Source organism: Passer montanus, unplaced genomic scaffold, assembly GCF_014805655.1.
Source record: "Passer montanus isolate IOZ18808 unplaced genomic scaffold, ASM1480565v1 scaffold117, whole genome shotgun sequence".
NCBI classification, from domain to species: domain Eukaryota; kingdom Metazoa; phylum Chordata; class Aves; order Passeriformes; family Passeridae; genus Passer; species Passer montanus.
This window is the reverse complement of record NW_024358389.1, coordinates 333,733-360,005: the sequence shown is the minus strand read 5'-3', so window position 1 is coordinate 360,005 and position 26,273 is coordinate 333,733. Positions and strand designations below refer to the sequence as shown.

At 55.8% G+C, this 26,273-nt stretch overlaps 7 protein-coding genes across 10 annotated transcripts in view; 4 read left to right on the top strand and 3 right to left on the bottom strand.

Moving 5' to 3' along the window:
- Nucleotides 1-9,936, bottom strand: part of PTGES3L (prostaglandin E synthase 3 like) — a 12,185-nt gene extending 2,249 nt beyond the window's left edge. Inside the window, exon 1 of the mRNA XM_039697254.1 lies at nt 9,925-9,936. The gene's annotated coding sequence lies outside the window, so the exon portion shown is untranslated. The remainder of the gene's footprint in view (nt 1-9,924) is intronic.
- On the top strand, nt 12-3,878 carry RUNDC1 (RUN domain containing 1). The gene is made up of 5 exons (XM_039697234.1): nt 12-391; nt 906-1,064; nt 1,335-1,533; nt 1,789-1,878; nt 2,408-3,878. The coding sequence occupies exons 1-5, from the start codon at nt 62-64 to the stop codon at nt 3,271-3,273; spliced, it is 1,644 nt and encodes a 547-aa protein (XP_039553168.1). The 5' UTR covers nt 12-61; the 3' UTR covers nt 3,274-3,878.
- Nucleotides 3,355-4,322, bottom strand: LOC120496619 (basic proline-rich protein-like). Its single transcript, XM_039697247.1, has 2 exons — nt 4,152-4,322; nt 3,355-4,031 (listed from the first exon to the last, which is right to left on the bottom strand). Exons 1-2 carry the CDS (start codon nt 4,308-4,310, stop codon nt 3,378-3,380), a joined length of 813 nt encoding a protein of 270 aa, XP_039553181.1. The 5' UTR covers nt 4,311-4,322; the 3' UTR covers nt 3,355-3,377.
- RPL27 (ribosomal protein L27) lies at nt 4,249-6,208 on the top strand. 2 transcript variants are annotated; one of them, XM_039697255.1, is made up of 5 exons: nt 4,249-4,325; nt 4,425-4,507; nt 4,625-4,794; nt 5,307-5,417; nt 6,118-6,208. In XM_039697255.1, the coding sequence occupies exons 2-5, from the start codon at nt 4,427-4,429 to the stop codon at nt 6,164-6,166; spliced, it is 411 nt and encodes a 136-aa protein (XP_039553189.1). In that variant the 5' UTR covers nt 4,249-4,325; nt 4,425-4,426; the 3' UTR covers nt 6,167-6,208. The 2 variants fall into 2 exon arrangements, with proteins under 2 accessions (XP_039553189.1, XP_039553190.1); XM_039697256.1 differs by lacking the exon at nt 4,249-4,325 and having other exon boundaries at nt 4,424-4,507.
- Nucleotides 6,798-9,902, top strand: IFI35 (interferon induced protein 35). The gene is made up of 9 exons (XM_039697242.1): nt 6,798-6,963; nt 7,039-7,113; nt 7,367-7,522; nt 7,845-7,952; nt 8,249-8,393; nt 8,630-8,760; nt 8,915-9,104; nt 9,380-9,486; nt 9,606-9,902. Exons 1-9 carry the CDS (start codon nt 6,949-6,951, stop codon nt 9,795-9,797), a joined length of 1,119 nt encoding a protein of 372 aa, XP_039553176.1. The 5' UTR covers nt 6,798-6,948; the 3' UTR covers nt 9,798-9,902.
- Nucleotides 9,937-10,088: 152 nt separating the features above from the next.
- On the top strand, nt 10,089-17,075 carry LOC120496608. Of its 3 annotated transcripts, XM_039697225.1 has the most exons (7): nt 10,092-10,272; nt 10,679-10,890; nt 11,379-11,482; nt 12,388-13,351; nt 13,775-15,249; nt 15,586-15,794; nt 16,257-17,075. In XM_039697225.1, exons 2-7 carry the CDS (start codon nt 10,713-10,715, stop codon nt 16,324-16,326), a joined length of 3,000 nt encoding a protein of 999 aa, XP_039553159.1. In that variant the 5' UTR covers nt 10,092-10,272; nt 10,679-10,712; the 3' UTR covers nt 16,327-17,075. The 3 variants fall into 3 exon arrangements, with proteins under 3 accessions (XP_039553158.1, XP_039553157.1, XP_039553159.1); XM_039697223.1 differs by having other exon boundaries at nt 10,091-10,272; nt 12,388-15,249; XM_039697224.1 differs by lacking the exon at nt 10,679-10,890 and having other exon boundaries at nt 10,089-10,484; nt 12,388-15,249.
- Nucleotides 17,076-21,126: 4,051 nt separating this feature from the next.
- Nucleotides 21,127-25,440, bottom strand: VAT1 (vesicle amine transport 1). Its single transcript, XM_039697307.1, has 6 exons — nt 25,150-25,440; nt 24,217-24,424; nt 23,688-23,858; nt 23,511-23,600; nt 22,376-22,617; nt 21,127-21,392 (listed from the first exon to the last, which is right to left on the bottom strand). Exons 1-6 carry the CDS (start codon nt 25,255-25,257, stop codon nt 21,291-21,293), a joined length of 921 nt encoding a protein of 306 aa, XP_039553241.1. The 5' UTR covers nt 25,258-25,440; the 3' UTR covers nt 21,127-21,290.
- Nucleotides 25,441-26,273: the final 833 nt, after the last annotated feature.

Here is a 26,273-nt window from a genome sequence, read left to right as displayed (position 1 = left end):
GCCCGGTCCCGCCCCGCAGCGCCAAGATGGCGGCGGCGCCGCGGCGCCGGTAGCGGCGGCTATGGAGGGAGAGGGCGGCTCGCTGGGCCCCGGCGAGCGCTGGGCGCCGGTGGGCGCCGTGTCCGCGGAGGAAGATGAGGATGAGGAGGACGAAGAGGCGGCGGCCGCGGGGGGAGAGTCGGCCGAGTCGCTGCCGCGGCTGCGGGCCGAGCGGCGGCGGCTGCACGGGGCGCTGCTGGCGCTCGCCTCGCACTTCGCTCAGGTGCAGTTCCGCCTGCGGCAGGTGGCCCGGGCCGGCCCGGCCGAGCAGCAGCGCCTGCTCCGCGACCTCGAGGACTTCGCCTTCCGCGGCTGCCCCGCGCCGCTGCCGCACGGCCTCGGCGCCGCTCCGGTGAGTGCCCGCGCCGCGCTGAGGGAGCCTTTGCCGCGGTCGGTGTGTGGGCTTCACCCCGCCTGAAGGCCATTAGCGGCGGCTGCGGTCCCTCAGTTGGCACAGAGCTCAGCGCCAGACGCGCACAGGCTCCTGGTGAGTCGCAGCCAGCTCGCAGGGATGTGCCCTAGAGCCCTGAGTGGTGTGTCACCGCTCCACGCCCTGGTACAGCACGGCTGACTCAGAGTCTGTGATATGTACGTGTTATTTGGCCTCTTTCTTCTTGGATCCCTGGCCTTGTGGGACAGGACATGGATGCAAGCGATCTGGAGAGGTGCTTCCCCTCTCTTATGAGATGAGGTGGTGTAGCTGGTACCTCTACTTGGTGCTCACATTTCTCTCTCAGACTGGTTTGCAGTGCTGGCTAGTGAAGTACATGAGCTGCAGGAGATACTCCTCACATCATAATCCTGTTGTCTGTGGCTTGGGTATGACAATAAGCCTTCGATTTTATTCACTGATAACTTTTTTTCAGGGTGAGCGAGAGAAGCAGGAGCAAATTGAGGTCCAGAAGGAGAAGCAGAGAGAGCTGATCCTGCAGCTCAAGACACAGCTGGATGACCTAGAGACCTTTGCTTACCAAGAGGGCAGCTATGATTCTCTGCCACAGTCTGTGGTTATGGAAAGGCAACGGGTAAGGCTCACAAATCCTCCTGCTGTATTTCCTAGCCCTTCTGAGTGTCTTACATACTGTAGGCACTCATCAGTCTGTATTTTTCACCAGCAGCTATAATAGAGTATCAGGAGTTTGTCTACACGTGTGAACCTGTCATGTGTCTTTTGCAATTATTTCTGTGCAGTAAAGGTATCCAGTTTCTTAGGGAACCTCTGGGAAAGGAGTACTTGAAGCTCCTGGGCAGCAGTGGCAGGTGGTGAAATTACACTGCTCATTTGTGTTTTGCAGATGATTATAAATGAGTTGATAAAGAAGCTGGACATGGACTTGAGTGAAGATTTTGCAAAGCTCTCTCCCGAGGAGCTGCGGCAGAGGGTGGATGCTGCCATAGCACAGATCGTGAACCCAGCCAGGGTGAAGGAGCAGCTGGTGGAACAGCTGAAGACCCAGATAAGGGACCTCGAAATGTTCATCAACTTCATTCAGGGTCAGTGATGAGTTTCTAAATGAGCAGACTGAATTCCTTTGTAATTCCCTGATGTAGTCACAAAGAGAAGGTCACAGATGTCGGGAGATGCAGGAACAGCTTCTGGGTCACATGAAAGTACAAATCTCTCTAAACTGATGGTGAGGAAAAGTACTGATAGAGTGACAAAAGAGGTCTACAGGGGACTGAGGAACGTTGACCTTGATACTTGGGATATGCAGCTGAAATTCACAAATGTGAAATCCTTTTTTGTAGATGAAGTTGGAAGCTCTGGCAAGGCAGAAGATGGCCACTGTGACTGTGGAGGCTCCTACAAACCCAGCACCCGGCCTTCTGGGAACAGAGGTGGGCACTGCTGGACTTGGCACTGTCAGCAAAGCTCCAGCTCCTCCCTGGAGCTTTGATGAGCATGAACCAGTCACTGTGTGCTTTTTCTTGGCAGCTGTTTTTGTGCTTTGGTACTTTCTCTGCTGAAGGCCTGTGTCCTGTTCCTTTACCCTCCTTCCACGGGACCCCCAGAGTAGTCACAGAGCCTGAGCATGTGGCATGGAGGGTGGGCTCAGTCCTCAGTGGGAGTCAGGAAGAGATAGATACTTGGTGCAAAACACACTCTAATTCATGCTCTTCAGGCTCTGAGCTCTGTGAGCAGGTACAGTGAGCTGGGAGGGGTCCAGTGTTCTTTAGAGTTTGAGACCTTCCTACTTATCCCTTGAATCTGCTGGAAATATAATAATGTAGCAGGAGGAATCTGCTGCTACTCAGAATGCTAATCTGAAGGGATTTCCAGATATTTGCACTCCCTTTGTGTGTATGAACAAGCAGAGTTGTTGGCTCCCTAATGAGATTATGTTTTTCTCTTTTCCAACCTGGTCAGTGAACCCAGAAGATGCCAGAAGGATGCAAGAAACGGGCCTGCAGCTCATGCGCCGCGTGCTGGCCGTGCTGCAGATCTTTGCTGTCAGCCAGTTTGGCTGTGCCACGGGTCAGATCCCTCGCACCCTCTGGCAGAACAACCAAGACAACCAGGACTTCTCCCCCTTGATAGAGAAGCTGGAGTTGTCGGTGGAGCGGGTGAGGCAGCTGGCCCTGAAACACCAGCAGGCAGAGCACGTTATCTGCTCCTCCGAGCTGCAGGACGTTCCCCTGGGAGGCAGAGACGAGCTGACTCTGGCTGTGCGCAGGGAGCTGACGGTGGCCCTGCGGGACCTGCTGGCCCACGGGCTCTACTCCTCTTCCCCAGGCATGAGCCTGGTGCTGGCCCCCATCGCGTGCTTGATCCCCGCCTTCACTCCCTCGCCGCAGACCATGCACCCCTGGGAGCTCTTTGTCAAGTATTACAACGCTAAGAACGGACGAGCCTTCGTGGAGTCCCCGGCTCGCAAGCTGTCGCAGTCCTTCGCCTTGCCTGTGACAGGAGCAGTGGTGGCCACCCCCAAGCAGAGCCTGCTGGCCGCCATCCACACGGTGCTGACGGAGCACGGCCCCTTCAAGCGCAGCGCGGACTCGGAGCTGAAGGCGCTGGTGTGCATGGCGCTGAACGAGCAGCGCCTGGTCTCGTGGCTCAACCTCATCTGCAAGTCCGGGGCTCTGGTTCAGTCCCACTACCAGCCCTGGAGCTACATGGCCAGCACCGGCTTCGAAGGCGCGCTCACCCTCCTCAGCCGCCTGAGCAGCTTGAAGTTCAACCTCCCGGTTGACCTGGCTGTTCGGCAGCTGAAGAACATCAAAGACGCGTTTTGATGTGTTTTTATTGCCCTTCATCCATTTTTCCACTGGTAGGCAGCTGCTGGGCTCGAGAAGCCTGGCTTTTGTAAGACCCAAGTTTGTCTCTTTGGTATTTGCTTTTAGGGAAATGTTAGGGTGTCGTGGTGTTGGCAGTGTGTTGTGTGATGCAGAGCGGCTGCAGGCCGGGCAGCAGCACCTCGCCCTGCCCACTCCTGCTGCTCTCGGGCCAAACTGCCCTGCCCAGTGTTCGGGGCTGGGGGGCAGAGACCTGGCCACGGGGCCTGCAGCTGGGGGAAGGCCCGTGGGATGTGCAGCTGAGCTCCCTGGTGGTTGTTTCTCACAGTCTCTGCTCTACCCCTTGCACACACACGATCCCTCGTGGAGGAGGGAGCTGGCAGGTGCGGGGGCTGCCCAGTCACAGGGACTTGAGCTCCCCCGGCAGGAGAACCGGAGGGCCGGGCCAGAGGTGCCCGGGGGCTCCTCCAGCGGCTCTGCAGTCTGTGTCCCTTGGGCTGCCGGGGCGCTTTGTCCAACGGACCCAACTCGTTGTTCCGGGCTTTGTGGGGGCTCAGCGCAGCCCGGCGTCCCGCGGGGTATATTAAATACCGCTGTACTACCTGTGTGCCGAGCCCGCCGCCGTCCCGTGTGCTCTGTCCGTTACCGGGGCTGTGACACTGCGCCTGCCGTGACCGGGGAGGGGGCGGGCGAGGCGGACACCGGCACCGCCGGGGCGGGGGTGGCTGAGGCTGACACGGGCACCGCTGTGCACGGGACCGGGGAGGGGGCGGGCGAGGCGGACACCGGGCACCGCCGTGCTCGGAGGGGGGGGATACCGGCACCGCTGCGACCGGGGAGGGGGCGGCTGAGGCGGACACGGCACCGCCGGAGTGGGGGGACGGGGGAAGCGGACCCGGCGCCGCCGTGCCCGCACGGGGGTGGCTGAGGCGGACACCGGCACCGGCAGCAGCTCCCGGCGGCGCGGCGGAAGTGACGCAGGCTGTGCGGGTAAAAGCCGGGCGCAGCCCTCCCTTTGCCTTCCGGCCCAGCGCCATCGCAGCGGAGCCTCGGTGAGTGCGGGCGGGCGCGGGATCCGCCGCCATCCGCGGGAGTGGCGGCCGGGGCGGGGGTGGCGGGCGCGCTCTGACTGCCGGCTGCTGTGTCCGCAGAGATGGGGAAGTTCATGAAGCCGGGGAAGGTGGTGCTGGTGCTGGCCGGCCGCTACTCGGGGCGCAAGGCCGTCATCGTGAAGGTGAGCGCGGGGCCGGGGCGAGCGGGAGCCGGCGGGGCGGCACGGCCGCGGCTCCTGTGGGTGCTGCGGGGCCGCGGCTCCTCGGTGCCATCGCCGCCGCCGCGGTGTTTGTTTCAGAACATCGACGATGGCACCTCGGACCGGCCGTACAGCCACGCCTTGGTGGCCGGCATCGACCGCTACCCGCGTAAGGTGACTGCTGCCATGGGCAAGAAAAAGATCGCTAAAAGGTCCAAGATCAAGTCCTTCGTGAAGGTTTACAACTACAACCACCTGATGCCCACCCGGTGAGTGCTGCTGGCTGGCTGCTTTCGTGGTTCTTGTGTTGTCTGCTGAACACCGAGAGTTACCAAGCTGTTAATGCTGTGGCTGAGTGAATGTGAGGCTCAGGCTCTGCAAAAACGGAGTTGGGTCTGAGGCTGAGTGGAAATATTAATGTGCTTTTGGGATGAGGCAGCTGGCTCTTATTTCAGCCACACTGATCTTCCTTTTGCTCAGGAGGTGAGCAGTTTGATAGCTGCGAGGGTCTGGAGCTGGCAGAGCCGTTTCTTACTGTGCTCAGAGCAGCTCCCAGGCACCACATGGAACAGAGCTGCATATCCCTCAGAAGGGGTATGGCTGTTCCCTTTGTAGGCTGAACTGAGACTGGTGGTTTGGTGATTCCTGAGCTGAGGAAACTTTACAAGCTGTAATTCCTTGTCTGGACACTAGAGTGAGTGTTGACTGATCCTGGCTGCGCTTGGTTTTCAGCCCTGTGCCAGGTACCATGCCCCTTGTGAACTGTTCTGCTCTCTCCCAGGTATTCTGTGGATATTCCCCTGGACAAGACAGTGGTCAATAAGGACGTGTTCAGGGATCCTGCTCTGAAACGCAAAGCAAGACGTGAAGCCAAGGTGAAATTTGAGGAGAGGTGAGTTGGGAATTCATCTCTTCAGTGGTGTTTGTGCTGTTACTGGTGTGAGGGGTCGGTGTCAGTGTGCTGCAGTCTGTGTGTTTCCAAGCTGGCAGTTCCACCCCAGCTTCTTTGCATGCATGTTTGTTGAGTGTGTTCCTTTCACCTGTGTGTGTGTCTGTGCACCATCATGCCAGCACCTTCCAGGTGCCACAGGATGATCTGACAAGATGCTGCCCGTTCATCCTCTCTTGTCACTGGGCTGGGTGGGCCAGGGCAGTGCTGATGCTTTGTGTGGGAGTGCTTGGGTTTCTGCTCTTTATTTATGGTTTTGTGTTCAGAAGCTCCTTCAGAGGAAGGAGCTGTGTGGCCTCAGTGGGACACAGTGTCTCAGGCAGCCCCTGAGCTGTTCTCCAAAGGCATTTCCCCCTGCCACACGAGGTGTCCAGCAGGATGGCTGTGTCCTGTGCTTGTACCCGTTGGGGTGGAAACTGCCACAGTGCTGGTGTCTTTCATGAGAAATTTGAAACCTGGCACTTGCTTCCCTTGCAATTTCAATATTTAAAGTGGGTTTAGTTGTAGCTCAGGCCATAGAGACCAGGTGAATTACCTCTGTGTGAATTAGGTGCTACATTCTGTCTGTCTGGGACAGCTCAGCTACAGGTTTGCTGCTGTTACCTGCTAATACACCTCCTTTAACTTGTGTGTTCTCTTTCAGGTACAAAACTGGCAAGAATAAGTGGTTCTTCCAGAAGCTGCGATTCTAAGGGTGTAACGAGGTTGCATCAATAAATGTTTATTAAAAACCATGTATTTTTTGTTATTTAACAAACAAGCAGTGGCCTTTGTGGTGTGCTCGTGCTTGCTCTGTGTCTCTAAGAGCTGGGGAGGGAGCCGTTGCAGTCCAGGTGAGCATCAGTACGTGTGTGGAGCCTTGTGCAGGTGTCACCTCTGGCACTGCTCCAGGTGTGGCCAGGGCTGCGCTTCCCTTCTGCAGCTGCAGGGTGCTTGGCTCTTGCCACAGGGGAAATCTCTTATTCCCAAAACTAGGGTGATCCCTGTGAAAAAAAAATGGTGAGAGAGGGAAGGCAAATGGGTGATTCCGGGTTAAGGCTGAGTGTTGACTGGCCTGTGGGTGCTGGATTTCAGCTTCCCAAACGGAGCGGTGCTGGCCAGGTGGGGAGCAGGGGCTGGGTGTGGTTGTAAATCCGAGATTGAGGCAGGAAGAGTTTGTATTTAGTATCTGGTTCGTTCGGAAGAGTTTATTCCTGTATTTAGTAGCTGGAGCATTCCTGACAGGCCAGGTGGGTGCTCAGGGAAGGCGGGGCAGGGATGGAATCATGAGGTACCGGACGGGGCTGGGCGGGCCCGGCTTTCCGCCGCCCTCGGAGGGGCCGGGGCGGGGCGAGTTTGCGAAAACGAAAGCGAAAGGCGAGAGCGGACAGGGGCTTCTCGGTGGCACGGCCGGAGCAGGGAGAGCGGTGCCGGCACGGGCAGGGCTCCCCGCGGGACCGGGGCTCCGGGCCGTGCTGCCGCCAGCGCCGCGGGGATGGATTCGGAGGAGGTGAGGAAGAGCCGAGCCACGGGGACCGGCGGGCGGGGGGCGGCGCAGCGCGGCTGAGACCTCTTCTGTCTTTAGGAATCGTTCGTCCGGCTGCGGGACGACAGCCTGAAGAGCCCCGAGCAGCTCCGGCAGGAGATCGAGCGGTGCAAGGTGGGTCCGGCTGCTCCCGACAGGGGCTGGCCGGCCGCGTCCCGGCTGTCCGGGCTCAGCCCTGGCCGGGAGCCCGGGTGTCTTCTCTAGGACTACGAGCCAGAGGCAGCAGAGAGGAACAATCCCATGGAGAGGAGAGCCTGTTCTAGAGCCCAGGCTCATTCCCGCGGGCACAGCCTGTGCCGGGGCTGGGTGGCTGGTGGGGGTGGCTCAGTGTCGTCAGGGTCTTGCTGTCTGATGGTGCTTCTCACAGGAGCTTTACAGTGTGCTGGAGAAAGACTGTACAAAGCTACAAATGGCCAAGGAAGCTGCACAGCAAAGGACACAAGAGCTGAAGAAAGAAGGAGAATTTCATAAAATTTTAGAGCAACAACTGCCTTTAAACGGAGATGAAGAAAAAGCCCACCAGGTCAGTGTACAGTGGATGTGTCTTTGGTTTGGAAGGGTGGCAGAGGCTGCATGATGCAGGTCACTGCTCTGAGATCACTTGCTTAGGATCCAGTGGAGGTTTTATGGGAAACACAAGGCCTGTGCCAAGAAGTGAGGCAGTGCTGCAGTGAGGGGAGAGCTGTCCTCAAAGGAGAGGAACCAGGGCAGAGCTGCAGGCAGTCAAGAGCAGGAGAATGGGCTGGAGCTGTGTGCCCAAGAACACAGTTGTGCTCAGAACAGAAGTGTACTGCAGCCCCTCGTGTCCTGGTGTTCCCTACTTCCCACTCTTCCTTTCCTTCCAGATTTCTGCAATAAAGGAGGAGAACAACAAACTGAGGCAGGAGAAGCAGGTTCTGAAAAGTAAACTGGAAGAATTGAAGAAGAAGGTGCTCTGGAACGATCCTGTGATGGTAACAGAGTGTGTGTGGGCACTTGGGTCTGCTGGCAAGGGCACAAGTCTGGCTGGAGAAGCTGCAGGTGAATGCAGCTGGGCACTGTGTGATGACTGGAACAGCTCCTCTGCAAGGGCCAGGAGCTCTGGTCATGGCTTTGGGATTCCAGGCACAGTCAGACACTGGGAGAGACTCTGCTGAGGTTCTCCGGCTGTTTGTTTGAGCCATGAGTTTATTTCTAGTCAGTGGATCGGCAGGGACATGCCCTGTGCAGGGTCCAGTCTCCTCCAGGTGCTGTCTGTACTTGTACCTAGATACTGTCTGCCTTGCCAGAAAAGAAAATGATCTTTAAGGGACTCACAGCAAACAAGGAGGACATGAACAAGCTGATGCTCACCCCACTGATCCACTGCCCTCTGCCGGGGGGCTCAGCTCTCATCACCTTTGAGGAGGCAGAGGGTAAGTGTGAGAAGAGCACTGCTCTGGCCAGGTGTCCTCGATCATTTTGGGGCCTGTCCTGTGCCAGAGTTTGGCAGTGCCCCTCTCCCTGCCTTGTGTGGGGCTGTGCCCACCTCCCCAACACCTTGTGTGGGGCTGTGCCCCCTCCCCAGCACCTTTGCTGTGCCGTGTCCTGTCCTGGAAAGCTCTGGGAGTGGGCAGTCACTCCCCTGTGCTGGGGCTCTCCCTGCCCGCAGTGGCCCAGAGGATCATCGAGGTGAAGGAGCACACGGTGGAGCTGAGCTGTGGGGAGCTGGAGGAGCTCGACCAGTGCAGAGTGCGAGTGCAGGCAGTGCCAATGGACATCCTGCTGCCATCTGCCCTGGAGGTAAGGCCCCTGGGTCCCTATGCCATGGGGGTGTCCTGGGCATGCTGCTTCCCCTGTCTGAGCCTGCCTTGACCAGGGCACTGCTACCAGCCTGCTCCCCCGAGCTCTGGGGCCAGTCCTGCCCTGGCACTGACTGGCTGGTGCCAACCCACAGATCAGGCTGTCTCAGAGCAGCAGGAGCATCCTTGTGTCTGACTTGCCCAGCCTGGACATCTCCAAGGAGGCACTGCTGGACAAGCTGGAGCTCTTCTTCAGCAAGACGAAGAATGGGGGCAGTGAGGTGGAGAGCAGGGAGTTCCTGGAGGACTCTCACCAGGTGGTGCTGACCTTTGCACAGGATGGAGGTGTGTGGGGTGTGCTGAGCCTGGGTGGCTGGCAAGGTGTGGAGCAGCACAGCCTGCTCTGGGGGAAATCTCCTGAGAGCAGATGAAGCTGTGTTTGGGGAACAGGGAAGATGCAGAGAGCCCCAGGCTGTCCTGCCTCCCCCAAAACTGTGCTGGTGTGGGTGAACTGAGCAGTGAGCTGGGCAGTGTCAGCCTTGGTGCCTATGCCAGGGACAGAACCTCTCCTGGAGCTTACCTGGGACCTGGCAGCTCAGGGCTTTCCTCTCCATATGCAGTGGCAGAGCCGCTAATTGAAAGAGGCCATACCCAGGTGCCCATTGGGAAAGGGAAATACAAAATCAAAATATCACCATGCATGAGTGGAGACATCTTTAACCTGCAGGTAAGGGCAGGAACCCTGTGCAAGCAGCACCTGCCAGCCTGTGGAGGCAGCACAGGTTGGGGGGCTCCTGAAGCCCCTCTCCCTGCGCTACTCTGCCGCTCACCCCCTGCTCTGCCCAGCTCCAGCCCTCCCGCTGCCCCAGGACCGTCCTGCTCCTGGGCATCCCCGATGTGCTGAGTGTGGAGTCCATGAGAGACGCCCTGGAGATCCACTTCCAGAAGGCCAGCCGCGGCGGCGGGGAGGTGGATGCCCTCGCTTACGTCCCAGCGGGGCGGACAGGGGTGGCCGTGTTCGTGGAGGACACGGGCTAGTCCTGCCTAGCCACGGGCTAGTCCTGGCCAGCCCCGTCAGCTGAGGAGCTCCGTGCGTCCGTTGACCGGCGGGCACGGGGGAAATTAAAGTGTCTGTTGGGAGCAGCCGTCGTGTCTGTTGTGTTGGGGCCGGGCCGGGCCGGGCGCTCTCTGAGGGGCCGGGGCGAGGCCGGGCCCTTGCCCGCCGCTCTCTGAGGGACCGGGGCGAGGCTGGGCTCTCCCCCGCCGCTCTCTGCGGGGCCAGCTGAGGGACCGGGGCGAGGCTGGGCTCTTCCCCGCCGCTCTCTGAGGGACCGGGGCGAGGCCGGGCCCTTGCCCGCCGCTCTCTGCGGGGCCGGGCTGTGCCCTCCCGCGGGCCCAGGGCGGAGCGGCCCCGCTTTCGCTTTCGTTTCCTCGCGGAGGCCGGAGCGGGCGGTGAGGGCCCGGTGCGGTGAAGCGCGGCAGCCGCCGCCGGGGCTCCCGGGAGGCGCTGCCGGTGTGGCGGGGCTCGGGCAGCCGCCCCCGCGGGCATGGCGGGCCGCACGGTGCGGGTGCAGGGCTTCCCCGCCGAGCTGCCTCCCGACAGGGCGGCCGACAAGCTGACCATTCACTTCCTGCGCTCCCGCAACGGCGGCGGCGACATTGCCAACGTCCGGGTGCTGCCCGGCTCCCTGCCCTGCGCCCTCATCACCTTCGAGGCGCCGGAAGGTAACGCCCGCGGGACCCTCGGCGGCCTGGCCTGTCTCACCATCCCCAGCCTCCTCTGTCCTGTCCCACCATCCCCAGCCTCCTCTGTCCTGTCCCACCATCCCCAGCCCCCTCTGCCCTGTCCCACCATCCCCAGCCCCCTCTGTCCTGCCCCACCATCCCCAGCTCCCTCTGTCCTGCCCGGGGCGCTGCGGGTGTGGCGGGGCTCGGGCAGCCGCCCCCGCGGGCATGGCGGGCCGCACGGTGCGGGTGCAGGGCTTCCCCGCCGAGCTGCCTCCCGACAGGGCGGCCGACAAGCTGACCATTCACTTCCTGCGCTCCCGCAACGGCGGCGGCGACATTGCCAACGTCCGGGTGCTGCCCGGCTCCCTGCCCTGCGCCCTCATCACCTTCGAGGCGCCGGAAGGTAACGCCCGCGGGACCCAGCCTCCTCTGTCCTGTCCCACCATCCCCAGCCTCCTCTGTCCTGTCCCACCATCCCCAGCCTCCTCTGCCCTGTCCCACCATCCCCAGCCCCCTCTGCCCTGTCCCACCATCCCCAGCCCCCTCTGTCCTGCCCCACCATCCCCAGCTCCCTCTGTCCTGCCCCACCATCCCCAGCCCCCTTCTGCCCCATCCCACCATCCCCAGCCCTCTCTGCCCTGTCCCACCATCCCCAGCTCCCCTTTTCCCTGTCTCACCATCCTCAGCCTCACTTGTCCCTGTCCTGCTACCTCTTCTTCCACCATCCCCATCCCTGACATTGCCTTGCCCACCCTCCCCTGTCCCACCATCCTCTGTCCTACCGCCCCTGTCCTGCTGTCCCCAGCCCCACCATCCCCTGTCCCACTGTCCCCCACCCCACTGCTGTCCCTTGGCTGGGCTGACGCTGGTCTGGGTGGCTTTTCCCACCAGTGGCCCAGAGGATCCTGGAGGTGAAAAACCACGTGCTGGCAATTGGAAAGACACAGTACCCGCTGGAGGTGACACCCCACGCTTCAGAGCTGAGCCCCAATGAGGTACTGAGGGATTGGCAGCCCCAGCTGCTCCCACACAGACTCTGTGCCTGGCAGGCAGCTTGAGAAAGGAGACCTCACTCTCTCCTTTCATCTTAATTACACTTAAATCCATTCTCATTCATATTCAAATGAAGATTATTTTTTTCCCCTGTGCTAATAGCACAGGGACAGGCAGGCAGGCTGTCTCTCAGTCATCTGACATTTGTGCCTGTCAAATGAAGGGTAGTCAGGCTGGAAGAGAACAGGCACTTTTCCCCAGTCCATCTGGTGCCACGCAGGGGATGCTGTTAATGCCTCTGCTGTGTCATCAGCTGGACTTACAGTGTATTGTTCCTCTTTCATTCTCAGCAAAGCTTAGCATACAGACATGCTGGTGTCTAGGGAGCACTGCAGAGTTCTTGCCTCTTCCTCCAGTCTCAAGAGACTGTGGCTGTAGCCATGTCTCATGTTTTCATGTCTGAGCCTCAAAAACAAGGGCATGGGACTTAGCCTGGCCTTGCAGACCTTTTTGCAAGCCTGTGATGCCAAAACTGCTTGAGGATCTGGAGTTGAAGCTCTGCAAAGGCAAGAGAGCAACTGCATTTCAGATGCAGAAGCAATAGTGGATTTCTTGGGTTTGGGCTTTTTGAAGAGCTCCCAGTGTGTAGAAATGTAGCCCTATCTCTGTGCAATTTCCCCCTCTGATTCCTTGTTTGCAGAAAGCTTTTGACAAGTGCACAAGGTCAAGGAGTTGCTTAGTCTGGGTCTTTTGGTGCTGTCTGTGTCAGGGTCCATCTCTCTTGAAAGTAGGAGGGAGAGAGGTGGAAGAGTGTGTCACAGTAATGCAGGGGCCACTTGCCTTCTGTGCCTTTGAGAGGGGTTGGTTTTGGTCCTTGCTCTCTCACTCCCTTGCTATCTACTTGCAGATCTTCATACACGTGAGCATGACAATTGACTACAGCAAGCTGCCCACAGGCAAAACCCTCCTGAAGGACTTGCACAAAGAGTACAAAAATATACACTTCAGCTTCGACTCAAAGAATATGCAGTGCATAGTGCAGGGGCCGTTCACTGAGCTGCAGACCTTCAGCAGAGCCCTGCTGGGCAGCCTGAACCTCAAGAGAGAAGCCACTGGCCAGATGGTCCTGCCAGCTTCCAGCTGTGGGGCCAAAGAGATGGGAATGCCTGATCACCAGCAAGTGCCTGACTCCACTGAGTCAGCACAAGAGACAGAAAAGCTGCCAAATTTGGACCAGGTGCAAGAAATGGCAGCTAAAGTCCCATCACCTCAGAGCCCAGGGGGTGAGGAAGCTGTGGGACTTTTGGGGAAGCTGGAGGACTTTTCCCTCGCAATGGACTCGGACATTTACTTGTACATGCAGAGGTTCCGTGCTGCTGAGTACCAGGGTGTGCTGCAGCAACACCACGTGGATGTGGTGGATGTCAGTGCTGATGGCATTGCTGTATTGTACCTGCAGCTATCTGGAGGTGTGTCTGGGGACACAGATGCCTTGAGACAGGCCCGCCTGGCCCTGCAGCAGCTCTACCAGCAGCTGGAGGTGAGCCTGCGCAAGGAGAAGATTGCTAAGGAAGGGCTGGGAATGGACAGCCAGGCACTCAGGGCTGTGACACGTGAGCTGCAGGAGCTGTATCCCCAGCTGCTCTGCCATGAGGATGTGAAGCAGCTTTATCTTGTTGGAAATCTTGTTGATGTGTCCAAGGCCAAGCAGTTCCTTGAGGATTTGGTCACCAGGAGAAGTGCTGCACACACGGTTGACATGCTGAGCAGCTCCCAGCCCTCTGGCACCACAGAGGCTGCACTACACCTGGCCAAAGCTCCTGTGAGTACTTCAGCCATGAGACTTAGCCCAAGCAAGTCAGAGCTGAAAGGTGAGCACAAGCTAGCTGCCAACTTCAGCACTCCTAAAGCTGACAGGTCTCAGGTTGGCCAGGGTCTCTTGGTGACTCAGGACTCTCCAGCAATGGGACAGGAGCAGCTTTCTGAGGAGCATTCATCAGAGATAGATGCTCCTGGTCAGAGTGACCCAAGGGCACTGACCCAGCAGTATCAGCCTCCCACCCCTGTGACAGATAAAGCTGTGGGGTCAGCAGCAGAGCCTCAGCAGAACGACACAAGAGAAAGGGGCCGTGTGGAAGGAGGTGCCAGACTCACAGAAGAAAAGATGCTGTTGCCCTTTACAGGCAAAGAAAACAGCACTTCTCAGCCTCCTGAGGTCTCTAAAGGCTCAGGTCCCATTGGCTACCACCGCCTCCACAACAAGTGTGATGTGACATGGACCTCTTGTGCTTTAGGCTGCAAACCCTCTGCATCCACGCCTGTGCTGCGACGCTCCAACAGCTTCTCCCTACCACGGTTAAAGGAAGGCAGCAACTCTGGCCAGATCAGCACGGTGAGTGAGGAGATAAGCCTGGACACTCTGCAGTGGTTTTACCTGAAAGATGTCTGCCATGCCACTATTGATGAGCTGTGCAGGGCTGGAGGGGTGCACATCTTGGAGCGCCACGCTGGGGACTGCACAGTGCTGGTGCTGCAGGCAGAAGACAGGAAAAGGCTGCTCCAGGCTAAATGGAAGGTGGAAGATCTTGTGCAGAAGTGCCCTGACTTGGTGTGTCAGAGTGTCAGCTACTCAGAGCTTGCTGTCAGTGGTCCAGATGACAGTGACCTGAGTGAACTGTGCAACCTCTTGCGAGGAAAATCCTTCCAGGTTGGACTCAGCAAAGACAAGTACAAGCTCTACCTTGCCTGCCCCAAGGAGATGCTGCCAGGAGTGACTGAGGCCTTCCGCATGTTTTCCTCCAGGAGGCTCTGTGCCATGAAGTCTCCATCCATGTCTCCTGGACCAGAGAGTCCAGGGAGATCAAGTGTCATCCAGCCAAGCAGAAGCCAGGACTCAGTGCTGGATGTAGTCCTTCCTGGCAGCCTGAATATCCTACAGCACCTGAACATCATCCATAAAATAAACTCTACAGATGTGCTCAGGGCTTCCTGGTTGCCACAGACTGGGGAAAGGTCCCCCAGTCCTTGGAGGTACCAGCAGGCTTGGGGGCAGGAAGAGGCCAGGGGCTATATTGATTCTGGGTCTGGAAGAAGAGGAAGCAGCCTTCTGAACCTTAGTACAGGGGATAAGCTAAGTCCTCCTGGCCTGAGGGAGTTCCAGGAACAGCTGAAAACAAAACTGGCTCCGGGGGAGCCTGACATCACCCGGCTAAAACAAGTCTTGCCAGACAGATTCCAGTTTGCAAGAGACAGGAGCAGAGGAGGCCACAATGAAGCAATGGGACAGCAGCACTGTCCAGTCCCTGTAGCTGATGAAGCTCCTCACTCTCTGCCCACCTGGCTACCCAGGGCCGTGGCTGCTGAGCCACCACCAGCTGTGGCCCAACAGGCACCTGCAGCAGAGCCCACAGACTGGGGAAGGGCCCAGCTCCCAGGGAGCAGGAGCAATGAGCAGGAGGAGCCTGACCTCCCATCACAGCAGAGAAGAGACCCCAGCCTTGGACAGGAAAGCAGCACCATCCCTCTGGGCCAGTGTTATGCTTGCCAGGGCTCAGGTGTGACCTGCCAGGGCTCCTGTGGTCACGCCTTGTGCAGGACATGTTTTGCAGCAGACAGTATGCAGCCAGCTGGCTGTGAATCCTTCTCAGCTGCCCCAAGCTGCAATATCCTGGGGACACTGAAGATCTCCTCCGTGTCTGAGAGCCTGCCTGGATACTCTGGGAACACAACCCTTCAGCTTGTTTACTGCATCCCTGATGGCGTGCAGGAGGTAGGTACCACCACCCACAGAGCTTCCCCATCCCACTGCAGCCCACACAGGGGGGGCTGTCAGGGTGGTTGGGGGCGGAAAGAGCAGCCACAGCTCTCTGTCCCACATGCAAAGCAGCAGAGATATTAACCTGTGAAAGGCAAAAAGCTCCACAGGAGGTTTTGGAGCAGCTTGCTGCTTCTCGAGAGCATGTGACCTCTGGTTTTATTGACAGTGACTATCAGCCCATGGGGATCATGGTCAGGAGTGTGGTTTTCAAGCTAGGCAAACCTTAGAAATCCCCTCAGAGGCAAAACATTCCAGCTGTTGTTTAACATGTCTTATTCCTGTTCTAAGGCTGGGGACCCTCGCCCAGGACACCCTTACAAAGGGGGCAATTTTTGTGCCTTCCTGCCTGATACCAAGGAAGGGCTGAAGATAGCAAATCTGCTGAAGAAAGCATTTGAATGTGGGCTGACATTCCAGATCAAGTCCTGCAATGGAGAGGAAAGAGTAACGTGGGGCCCTATCCCCCACAAAACCTCCTGGGATGGAGGCAAAGCCAGGTATGGTCCAGCTCATCTTAAGCTTCTGGGTATGTTTGTGGGTTTTTAGCAATGGGAGGAGGAGATCCATGGGCTTCAGCTCAACAAATCCTGGCAGGGATGGGTATTCCACACTCCCACAGTGGCAGAGTTGGTGCTTCCCTTTGCTTCAGCTTGCAGGGCAGCTATGGCATGGCAGACCTGGCACTCTCCAGCTGGAGCAAAAGCCATTGTCCGTCCCACATCCATATGTGATGTGGAAACCTGTAATTCCCCATGGACAAGAACTGTGGGCCCTGTTCACTTACAGCTTTTCCCATGCCTGTGCTGGGTACAAGCTGTGCCTGCTGGCAGCAGGACATCCCAGGAGCAGGACTTCCCCTCTCAGCCCCTCTGAAAGGGTGGGGCAAAAATAAAGGGCTGCTTCCCACTGTGGTTTTGGCACATCTGCAGGATTTACAGTGCTTCCTCTCTGCCCCACAGGAATGGCTACCCAGATGCCCAGTACCTCCATGAGGTTGGCACAGTTCTCAATAAACTGGGCCTCGTGTGATTCTCCCACAGCCACAACCTGTGGCTTCCCTTCACCTTCTTTTCCTGCTGAGAAAACTGCAGCTTAACAGAGACAGCTCAGGAAAAAGCATGTGTTTGTAGAAGGAGCTTCTGCTTTCCCCAGATGTAGCCAGAACTCTGCACATTAGCAAAGAGCAGCACCTCTGTCCCTGCCCTATGGAGGCCTCAGCATGGAGCTGAAACTTCCCTGAAACTCCAGCTCCTCTTGGATGCACGTCCTGAAATCACAGAGCTGATTGCAGCCTGAGCCCTGCTTGGCTTTCAGCAGCAGACACAAACCTGGGCAGGAGTCTGCACCTCATCCAGCCCCAGCTTCTGGAAGTCTCTTCCACCTCCTGCCACAACAGAGAGGTTCCAGCTCAGCTGCTGCCAGAGCTGGGGTTGGAGATGAGCTGTCCTTAGTGTCAGCTCTCAGCCCCTCCCCAGCTCCTGCTCTGAGGCCAGCAGGTGACCTGGTGCTCTCTTGAGGAGAACATGAACAGCTTTCAGCAGCCACAGCAGATGCCTCCCAGGGACAGTCTCTATGCTGACAAATAAATAGGATTTATTCTCATGTTAATGTGGCTGCTCATGCCTTGTCTTACCCTCAGCCCAGGCACCCACTTCAGTCCCACCTGGCTACTGACACCCAGATATGAAGTGCAGAGCCCAGGTAAAGGCTTCACAAACAAAAATCACCATGGCTGCCCTCCAGGATTAGTGTCAGGAACAACAGTCAAGCCAACAATTAACAGTTGTCACTGAGAGCAGAGGCATCTCCTCCTTTGTCAGCTGAACCTGCCCCGAGCTGTGGGCAGAGTGTTCACAACAAAGGCTTCACAAACAAAAATCACCATGGCTGCCCTCCAGGATTAGTGTCAGGAACAACAGTCAAGCCAACAATTAACAGTTGTCACTGAGAGCAGAGGCATCTCCTCCTTTGTCAGCTGTGGGCAGAGTGTTCACAGCAACCTGAGCAGCATACTGTGGAAGGTTTTGTTATGCTTTTAATTAACATTTGAAACACATAAGGCATATGGTAACATTTGACAGAGGAGCAGTACACATTGTAGTCATGTAAACAGCAGTGGCACAGTTGTCTTCTGTCCAACTCGGTTACACGCACAAAGCGAAATATATTTTTTTAAACAAAAGATTTGCTATGTGTCTGTAGGATGAGCATCACTCGTATCACAAATCTGCAAATCAACACAATTCAGACAGTACAGACCAGACCATATGCTGCAAGAGGCTCACTCAGAGTCTAACACATTTCACATCATGCTCATGTACACTTGCCAATAACACTTTGCCATCACAAGGGCTCAGCACACCAGACTTCAGGCAACCCGAGTGGTTTAACACCTATGATAGCAGCTGTCAGCAGGCCAGGATCCTGCACCAGCTGAAGTCTCACACACACAGTGCTTCTTCCTTCTCCCTGGCCAATCAATTCTAGTTTAATACAGCTGTCTGAAACAAATCCTAGAGCTGAACTCCTTCCCAGAGCATTTGGCAGGGGCCACACTCCTCTGTGCAAGCCGAGGCCACCTCTGCCCCCTTCCCCTCCTGCAGTCAGCTTGCAACACAAGTGAGCTTCAGAGAGTCAAAAATGTGGCAGCTGCTGCCTGGTGATAGCAAAGGAGTTGCATTTTGTCCCAGACCAGCAGCACCAGCTGGGAGGCCACTACAGCAATGACAGGAGAGGCACTGGCACCGAGCCCCCTGCAGCAGGCAGGGCCGTGGGTGCCTCCTCCACTCATCAACTCCTTACACTTCCACTTGGACTCCTCATGGCACAACCTTTGAGTCAAGACAATCAGTAAAATAAACATTAAATTGCACTTCTGGAATGGCACACATGATTTAAGTACAGGAATCTCCCAGTTCCTCAGTAGCACAACTTTGCCCTAAACAAGCAACATTGAATGGAATGATTTTTATCCTAGGGTTTCGTTTTGGTTTTTTTGCTTTGGTCCTTAGTGTACAAACCGGCTGGTTAACTGCATTAAGACACTTGAAGTTGTTTTACATAGGTTCTATACTTACTGGCCCATGAAAAAGAAAAGTAAAAAACCAAAACACAACCAACCACACCCACCTAGAGCAGAACTTTGAGCAGGGGCAGAGGATTGCAAGGTTACATTTAATCTTGGTCTTCCTGTAGAAAACACTGTTGCTACCAAGAGACACAAAATAGTCAGTGCTGACCTCGAACAGGCAGTAACTGCTTGGTGTTCCTGCCTTGATAAGGGCTTCAGGAATTTCTACGTAGAAGACATGTGAGCCCCAAAAGAGCCAGGAGCTAGATTGTTTCTAAAGAGCCAAGGCTGGAGCAGCTGATAAAGCCTCACCCTGGAGCCAAACAGCTGCCCTGGGAAAGACAAGGGCTTTACAACAGGTCTTATGGACTGGGGGGAACAGAAGCACCAGGTCAGCCCCAGAAAGGCTGGAACACCTGGGGGGAGAACAGCTAACTCGTGGAAAGTCCAACAACATCACCAGTGTTCACAAAACAGAGCTAATAAGAATCAAAACAGTGTTTTGGCAATACTTTGAAAGGCCAGAATGGAAAAGGCCCCAGTGACTTCCTAGTCGTGTAGCAGAAGGCACTGAGATGCTGTTTCCTGTGGCACACAGGAGGCAGAGGGGTCTGATGGGAGCTGTGGGAGCCCTGCCACTCTGCCTGACCCAAGGCCATCCACGTAAGGCACTGAGCACGAGATTGGCTCAGGATAAAGCAGGGAGAGAGAGGATGTTACTATAAAACACACCTTAAGAGCTTTCCCCTTTACAATCAGATGTGCAGGGTTGGGTGCCTTTTGAGCAGGCTGCCCTGGCATCAAGGTGAAGTCCAGTTTCTCAGAGGAACAGGTCCAGACTTTCCATTGCAGCAATTTAGACAATCCTTCTGTTTTCACACCTGGTAAAGCAGCATTAGACACTGTTGGATTCAATCTGAATTAGCACAACAGGGCAGGTTGAAAGAAGCAGCAAGATTTTGGATTCAGAAAGGTAAAAAGTTGTGCTTGAGAGTTCCATCAGCCTGTGTTATGAAGTTCAAGAGATGAACTGACAAGGATCTGTGGGAGGACTCCAGCACTCCTCTGAGGTTGTAGGGAACAGGATTGTTGCAATATTTAAAGCTAGCCAGGGCACAACCCTGGAAGCTGTGTGGGTGCATTTCTAAAGAACTCTGGACTGAGCCCAGGCACCTGAAGCCAGGCTGCACTGGCAGACAGGAGTCCCACTGGAGCAGGCTGAGGGAGAATTCAGAGAGGAACCCAGCCCTGTGTGCCCTGGGCTCTCTTGGGTGGTGGTGGGGCTGCGTGCCCAGCCCTGTGCCCAGTGGGTACCTGCCCTCCTTGAGCCCTGGGCCCTCCCTGGGGGCTAGTTAAGCAGGATTCTAGTCTCAAGGTTCTGCTTCTGGAGCACAAGTTCTTCCATGATCAGCAGTTCTTCTTAGTGCCCTTGTGTTTCCAAATGAAAGCCCCAAAAGCCCACCACACCTACAATCCATGCCAAGTAAGCACCAGAGTTGCCCAGAGCTGCAAGCAGGGTCCAGGACAGCATCACCAGGACTCAAGGTGCTCACAGAGCTGGGCTTGGGTCTCTACACAGCTCTGTTTCCAAATGCACACAAGGAAAGAAAAGTAGAAGAGGAAACAGTTCTGGTGTAGGGAGGAGCAGCTCCTAAACCCTCAGTACTGGAGCACCAAGACACAGATTCAGGGGGAGAAGAGTCAAGCCCTGCTGCAGCAAATGAGCTAGAACACAATGGAAACTGCTCAGAATGTGCAGGTCAAGAGGCTTGACATACAGCTGGGCTGTTTGTCACCTAACTGCTACCCTGGCAACAGCTTTACCAAGCAGAGTGCCACGGGGAGAGCAGCCCAGGCTGCTGGGCAGCCAGCCCACAGGAGTGGCCCTTGAAAGTTACTTCCCAAACTGCAACACCTCCTCAGTGCACAGGGCACTGCACAAAGCATTAATAGGGGATTATTTTGTTTCCATCTCAGCCAAGTCCAATTCAATACTGCAGCTCTTGGAAATACAAAGACAAGGGTGAAGCCCTAACAATACCAACTTGGAGCCCAACATAATAAAGCACAGAGCCAACATCAATTGTTCCAGTCGTTTGAGACACAGTTGAGTCCTTATGGTCTCTAAGAGTCAGACACTGCTCAGATCTCTCTATACAATTTGGAAATAGAAAATGGACAGGATCAGGTTATCTAATTGAAACTTTTCTTCTGTAGTCAGGCATAGCCCAGCCCAGCCTGTCAGGGTATTTACAGAGTGCACAGAGAAGTGACTGCAAATGGAGTATGATCTGCCATAGACTCCAAATTGCCAGGATGGTCAAGGCAAAAACAACATGAGCTGTTAATATCTGGCTGTGTTAGTGGCCTACAAAAAGCAGAGGGAATAGAGCCAGGTTAGTGTGAACAGAAGAGAAACCCCTGCTTGAATTAAAGTAGGCCAGCTGTGGTTTTCCTTTGGCTGTGGAGGAAACATCCTACATTTGGCCAATCCTCTGCTGAACAGGCTTCCCAAAGCTGACAGTGCAAATGCTTCAGCAGGGCTCAGTTTCTGCAGAGACACTTGGCAGTTGTTACAGTACATTGTGCCTTGACTTTACAGTGACAGGCTGTGCAGTTGTTAGACACCAACTGCTTGGAAGCTTCAGCCTCACTGCCAGAGAAAAAGAAGGTTAGTCTGGAAATTCAGTGGAGAAGCAAGTGGTTAGAAAGCAGTATGAAATAAACAGGCTTCAAAAGAGAGAGCAGGAGGCATATCTGGCAAAGGGTCAGTCACAACAAGAGCATGCAAACCTCGTCTGAATGACAACCATGATGTTCTTGTACTGGTGAAAGATGGAAGATACTGATCTGTCCATTTCCAGGTCCCAAAGAGATCAGGGAGTTAAACCATGAATTCATAATCTGCATTCATCTCTTCTCCTTAGTTCTCTGCTTTTTTAGATTCTTCCTTGGGTGCTTCAGGAACCAGGATGACTTTTCCAACATTCTTCTTTTCTTGCATCTGCTTCATAGCCTCTGCCACCTGGAGGCAAAAGGAGTCTGGTAAGACCCCCACCCACTGCAGAGAGCATCCATGCCCTTTCTGAGCCCCTCAGCACCCCCAGAGCAGTCTGAGGCAGCTGGGAGGCAGCTTTCCTGGCAGTTCAAGCATGTCCCAAGCATTCAGGTGCCTCTGCACAGGTGTGCTTTGGACAGACTAGCCCAAAAGGCCTAGAGGAAACTATCCTCAAGAATTCGTACAGCCCCACCTTAACACACACAAGGAGGATCTGCTCACACAAATGTGGGAGTGCAGTGTGTGTCACCACAGCTTCCTCTCCAAAGGGAGGAATCCAGTCACCTGCCAGCAGGACAAAGCCTCCACCAGCTACACAAAACAATATATGCACAGAATTGTATCATCATTATCATTATTTTCAAGCACCTGGGCCAGGCCCAAAATCAAAGCTTTCCTTAAGCCTTTGCATCAGATTAATTCTCAGGTATGAACACTGACTATCATCACTAAGTTCTTTGCTCCCCTGCAGCAGGTCCTGCCCCAGCAGAGGATTCCCAAGGGAAGAGCCTGACTCTGCCTGAACACATCAATGCAATAACCCTGAGCAGAGCAGAGCTGCTGCTCCCTTCCAATATCCTCATTCTGCTTCACTGCCTGGGCTCTTTTGCACTCTTGGAAGGGCAGCAACAACCTTCCCATCTGTCTGCTTAATTACAGGGTACAGACTATCAGGGCTGCAGTCTGATGTATAACCCAGCCCCCTCCTGGCTGCTGCTGCCCATGGAGCACAGCTGAGCACCTGCCCTGCTCCACAGGGACACTGTCTGGCATTGCCCAGCCCCGTGCACTGGAGCAGAACAGCCCAGCCACTTTACTCAGCCTTAATATTTTAAAAGAAATAAGGCACTGAATGTCTGAGAACAGATGGTTATTAGACATTTTCAACAGTCCAGGCCCCATGGACAAGGTGCTCACTCTGTACACTGCCTGCATGTCAGCTCACTCACCTGATCAAAGGGCCATACAGAATCTATTTTGGGCTTGATTTTGCCCTGACTGTACAGGTTAACCAGCTTGGCTACAACACTTCTGAGAAGCTCAACTTCTTCATCCATATACCCAAGATGGTAGCCACACACAGCCTTGTTCTGGTGCAGGAGCTGCAAGGCAGTGATGCTGAACTGGTTCCACCAGGTTTTAGCCATAGCCATGAGGTTCTTCTTCTGCCCAGTGAGCAGGTTTGCTACACCTGAAAAGAAGGCAAGGCACAGGTAAGCTGGAACACAACACAAGAGGCAATAAACATCCCATGGAACAGCTCAGACCAGGCACAGTGAGGGACAGAGCTGAGAACTGACACAGCAGAACCTGCCCAGTCAACCTTCAATGGAAACAGGCACCTGCCTCAGCCTCAGGATAAGCAGAATTTGGATTATCAGCACTCATGGGGCAAAAATGCAGAACAATTACTCTCTCTGGCCCTCCTAAGGCAGCAGCAGTGCAGCTAGACTGGAGGCTGGCAGAGGTAAGAAAGGGTTACAAGTGACATCCAGGCAGGCTGGCAGGACAGCTTTCCCCTTCTCCAGCCCTGCTTCTCCAGGGGAATCACACTGGCTGGAGGAACCAAAGCAGCACACTGCTGCAAGTGTCTGGAATCCCACTGGGGGTTGTGTGAGGGCTTTGTCTGGGGGACAAAATCACAGTGTTCCAGGGCTGGGGAATGGAGAGATAAGTATTCAGTAGCCTCAAACCTCATCTCCCACACATCCTCTAAAAGAAAAGCAAGGCTGTGCATTAACTCAGCCTAGACAAAGCAGCTATGCCAGTATTCCTCCCTGAGGACATTCCAGCTTCCCCTGCAGGCACCAGCTTTTACTCCAAGAGAGATTTCACCACGGGAGGGAAGAGCCTTGCAGCCTGTGAACACAGCTCTGGGGACAAGGCACAGATCTCACTCCCCTCAGTGTCTCACCAAGCCAAAGCATCCTGAAAACCTTAATGAAATAAAAGAACTACAGCACAGGGTGCAGTGAGGAATAGTGTCCCTGACAGCCATGCACCCAGACATGGAGCTTTCCTGTGTGGATCCCATTCCACCATCACACAGTCCCTGGGGTTTTTGGGCACCTTGCTCACACTCACCATAAGTGATGAGTTTGCCCATCGGCTTCAAGAGGTTAAAAGCTTTGGACGTGTCAGATCCTCCCAGAGGGTCCAGGACAATGTCAACACCTAGAGAGGGAATTGGAAATAAATAGAAGCTTCTTTGCAATTGAAAGAAATGCAAGACAGCTGCACAAGTCCTCCACCACATCATACCTTTGGGAGAGATTTTCCGGACCTCCTCTGCGTAATCCATGGTTCTGTAGTCAATGGGGTGAGCAACTCCACTCTCCTTGAGGCCCTCGTGCTTGGAGGCAGATGCTGTGCCAAAAATGGTGACATTTTCTACAGTCTTGCACAGCTGGATGGCAGCAGTTCCCACACCACCTGAAAAACAGCAGTAAGAAAGATTTAGAAGCAAACAGCCCCAGCAGTCAGAAAAACCTCATGTAAATTAAAAAACCTAATGTAAAAATCCACTCAGTGAATTATCCCTGCCTGTACCAATCACACAGCACAGCAGCCTGGGGAATAGAGGCCCTGCCTGGTGAGGTTGGTCCTGGGACACACTGGGAGAGACTGACCCCAGCTGCTGGGAAATGGGGTCAGCACAAAGCCTGCATCTCTGCCAGGTGACATTTTGTCAGCCCAGCTCCATTCTGATCATTTCCTCACCCACGCCACTTATTCAGAAGCTGCACGGTGAAACCAAGAGTCTCAGCGTGGTCTGGCAAGAGCTGTTTACCTGCAGCCATGTGGATCAGGACACTCTGGTTGGGTCTCAGGTTCCCAAAGTCAAACAGAATCATGTAGGCAGTGATGTAGTTCACAAGAAGAGCAGCAGCTTCCTCGAAGCTCATCCCCTCAGGCATCGGGAAGGTGTGACTGGCCGGCACATTCACCACTTCTTGCCAGAGCCCTGACCTGGCCAGGACCATTACCTTATCACCAACCTAAAATCAGAGGACAAGGTGGTGTGAAACCAGCCCCCGAGGCTAGCAGGAGCCATCAGACCAGGTAAGTCAGAGCTAATGCATCCAGTGCTCTCTGTGCAGAGGTCTGCAGGGATTGCAGCTCCCATGGACTCCCAGAGACCACAGCTGGTTTAGCTCCCTCCCCATGGGGAGGCTGCAGCACAGCACCTCTCACCACAGCACACACCAGGAGCCCCAGAGAGCACAGGCACCCCAGGCTCCGCCTTTGTAGTGCAACCCAAACCCAAACTGTGGTAGCCCAAACCAACCACTGGATTCATGCTGGATCCCCCACAACACAAGATGGATGAGGACCTGCTCTCCTTGCCCAAGCTGGGAGCAGAAGTCTAAACACCGAAAAATATTACTGCCTCTCCCTGTAAGGAGAGTAGGAGGCAGGAGCCTTTGGGAAACGTTTAGTAGCATCAATCACGGAAAATGCACGCCCAAACTTAGAAAACCTCCCGAATCCAAGGCCTCGCCCCGCGGCTCCGGCCCGGCGGGCAGCAGCGCTCCCGTTCTCCCGGAGCAGCCCCGGGGATGCCTGCCCGCCCTGCCCCTTTGTCCCTGCCCTTTGTCCGCCGCCCGGTCGCCGCCGCAACCTCGGGTGGCATCGCTCGGGTCCCTGGGGGCCACCGTGGCTGCGGGCAGCGGGCGGGGCCGCACCTGCGGGCGGCTCGGGGCCCGGGCCGGGCCGCCCTCACCTGCCGGTCGCGGACGCCGTCGCCGAGGGCGCGGACGGTGCCGGCGCACTCCATGCCGGGGCAGACGGGCGGCGGCGGCAGGCGGTCGTACAGGCCCTGCCGCGCCATCAGGTCGGCGAAGTTGAGCCCGCAGGCGCGGACGCTCACCGAGACCTCGCCGGGCCGCGGCTCCGCGCCGCGCCGCGCCTGCACCTTCAGCTTGTCGTAGCCGCCGAACCCCGTCAGCACCAGCGCCCGGTGCTCCGCCGCCTCCCCGCCGCCCGCCGGCGGCTCGGGGCCGGGGGCCGGCTCCGGCGCCAAAATTTGATCCGGCGGGGCAGCGCGGAGCGGCGGCGGGCGGGGCGGCGAGCTGGGGCAGCCCCCGGGCCCCGCGGAGCAGCTTCGCATCTTCTCAACCCCCCCGCCTTTTATAGATTTTTTTCTTTCCTTTTTTTTAAAATTTATTTTTATTTTTATTTTATTTTAATTTTTTTAATTATTATTATTATTTTTCTAAATTATTCCTTTCGAGCGAACACGCTGCTTGCGTCCTTCCTGGGACACGGTTGAAGCGGCATTTTTGCAGGAGCATCATTTCCCCGAGTTCCTTCTACGGTTTATATTGCGGAAATCCTGACACTTGCGGGGAGTTCTCTGCCACAGGGAGGAGGCACGGGATGCGCAGAGGTCGGAGGGAGGAACTGAGCTCTAATCCTGCAGCTAAAGGCAAATAAATCAGGCAGTGTGTGCAGACATGGCTGGATCCAGCCTCTCTTTCTGCCAGCAGACAGCAGCCTCCTGTATGAGCTCACTGCCCGGGTCCCTGTTCGGCCCCCAGATATCACACTGGCAATGTGGGAACACTCCCATTTCCATCGGGAATGCCGATTCGGTGCCATTTTGTGCGTGCAGAGCACAAGAGAATCCACACCTCGCTTGTCTGGTCTTGGTGAGCCCATCCCTAACAGTTCACAGCCACTGCAGCGTGACTGCTCAAGGGAGCAAATCAGACACAAGAGAATCCACACCTCGCTTGTCTGGTCTTGGTGAGCCCATCCCTAACAACCCACAGCCACTGCTCAAGAGAGCAAATCAGAGAGGCTCCAAAACAGAAAAATATCCGTGCCCAAAAAGAAAACACAAAC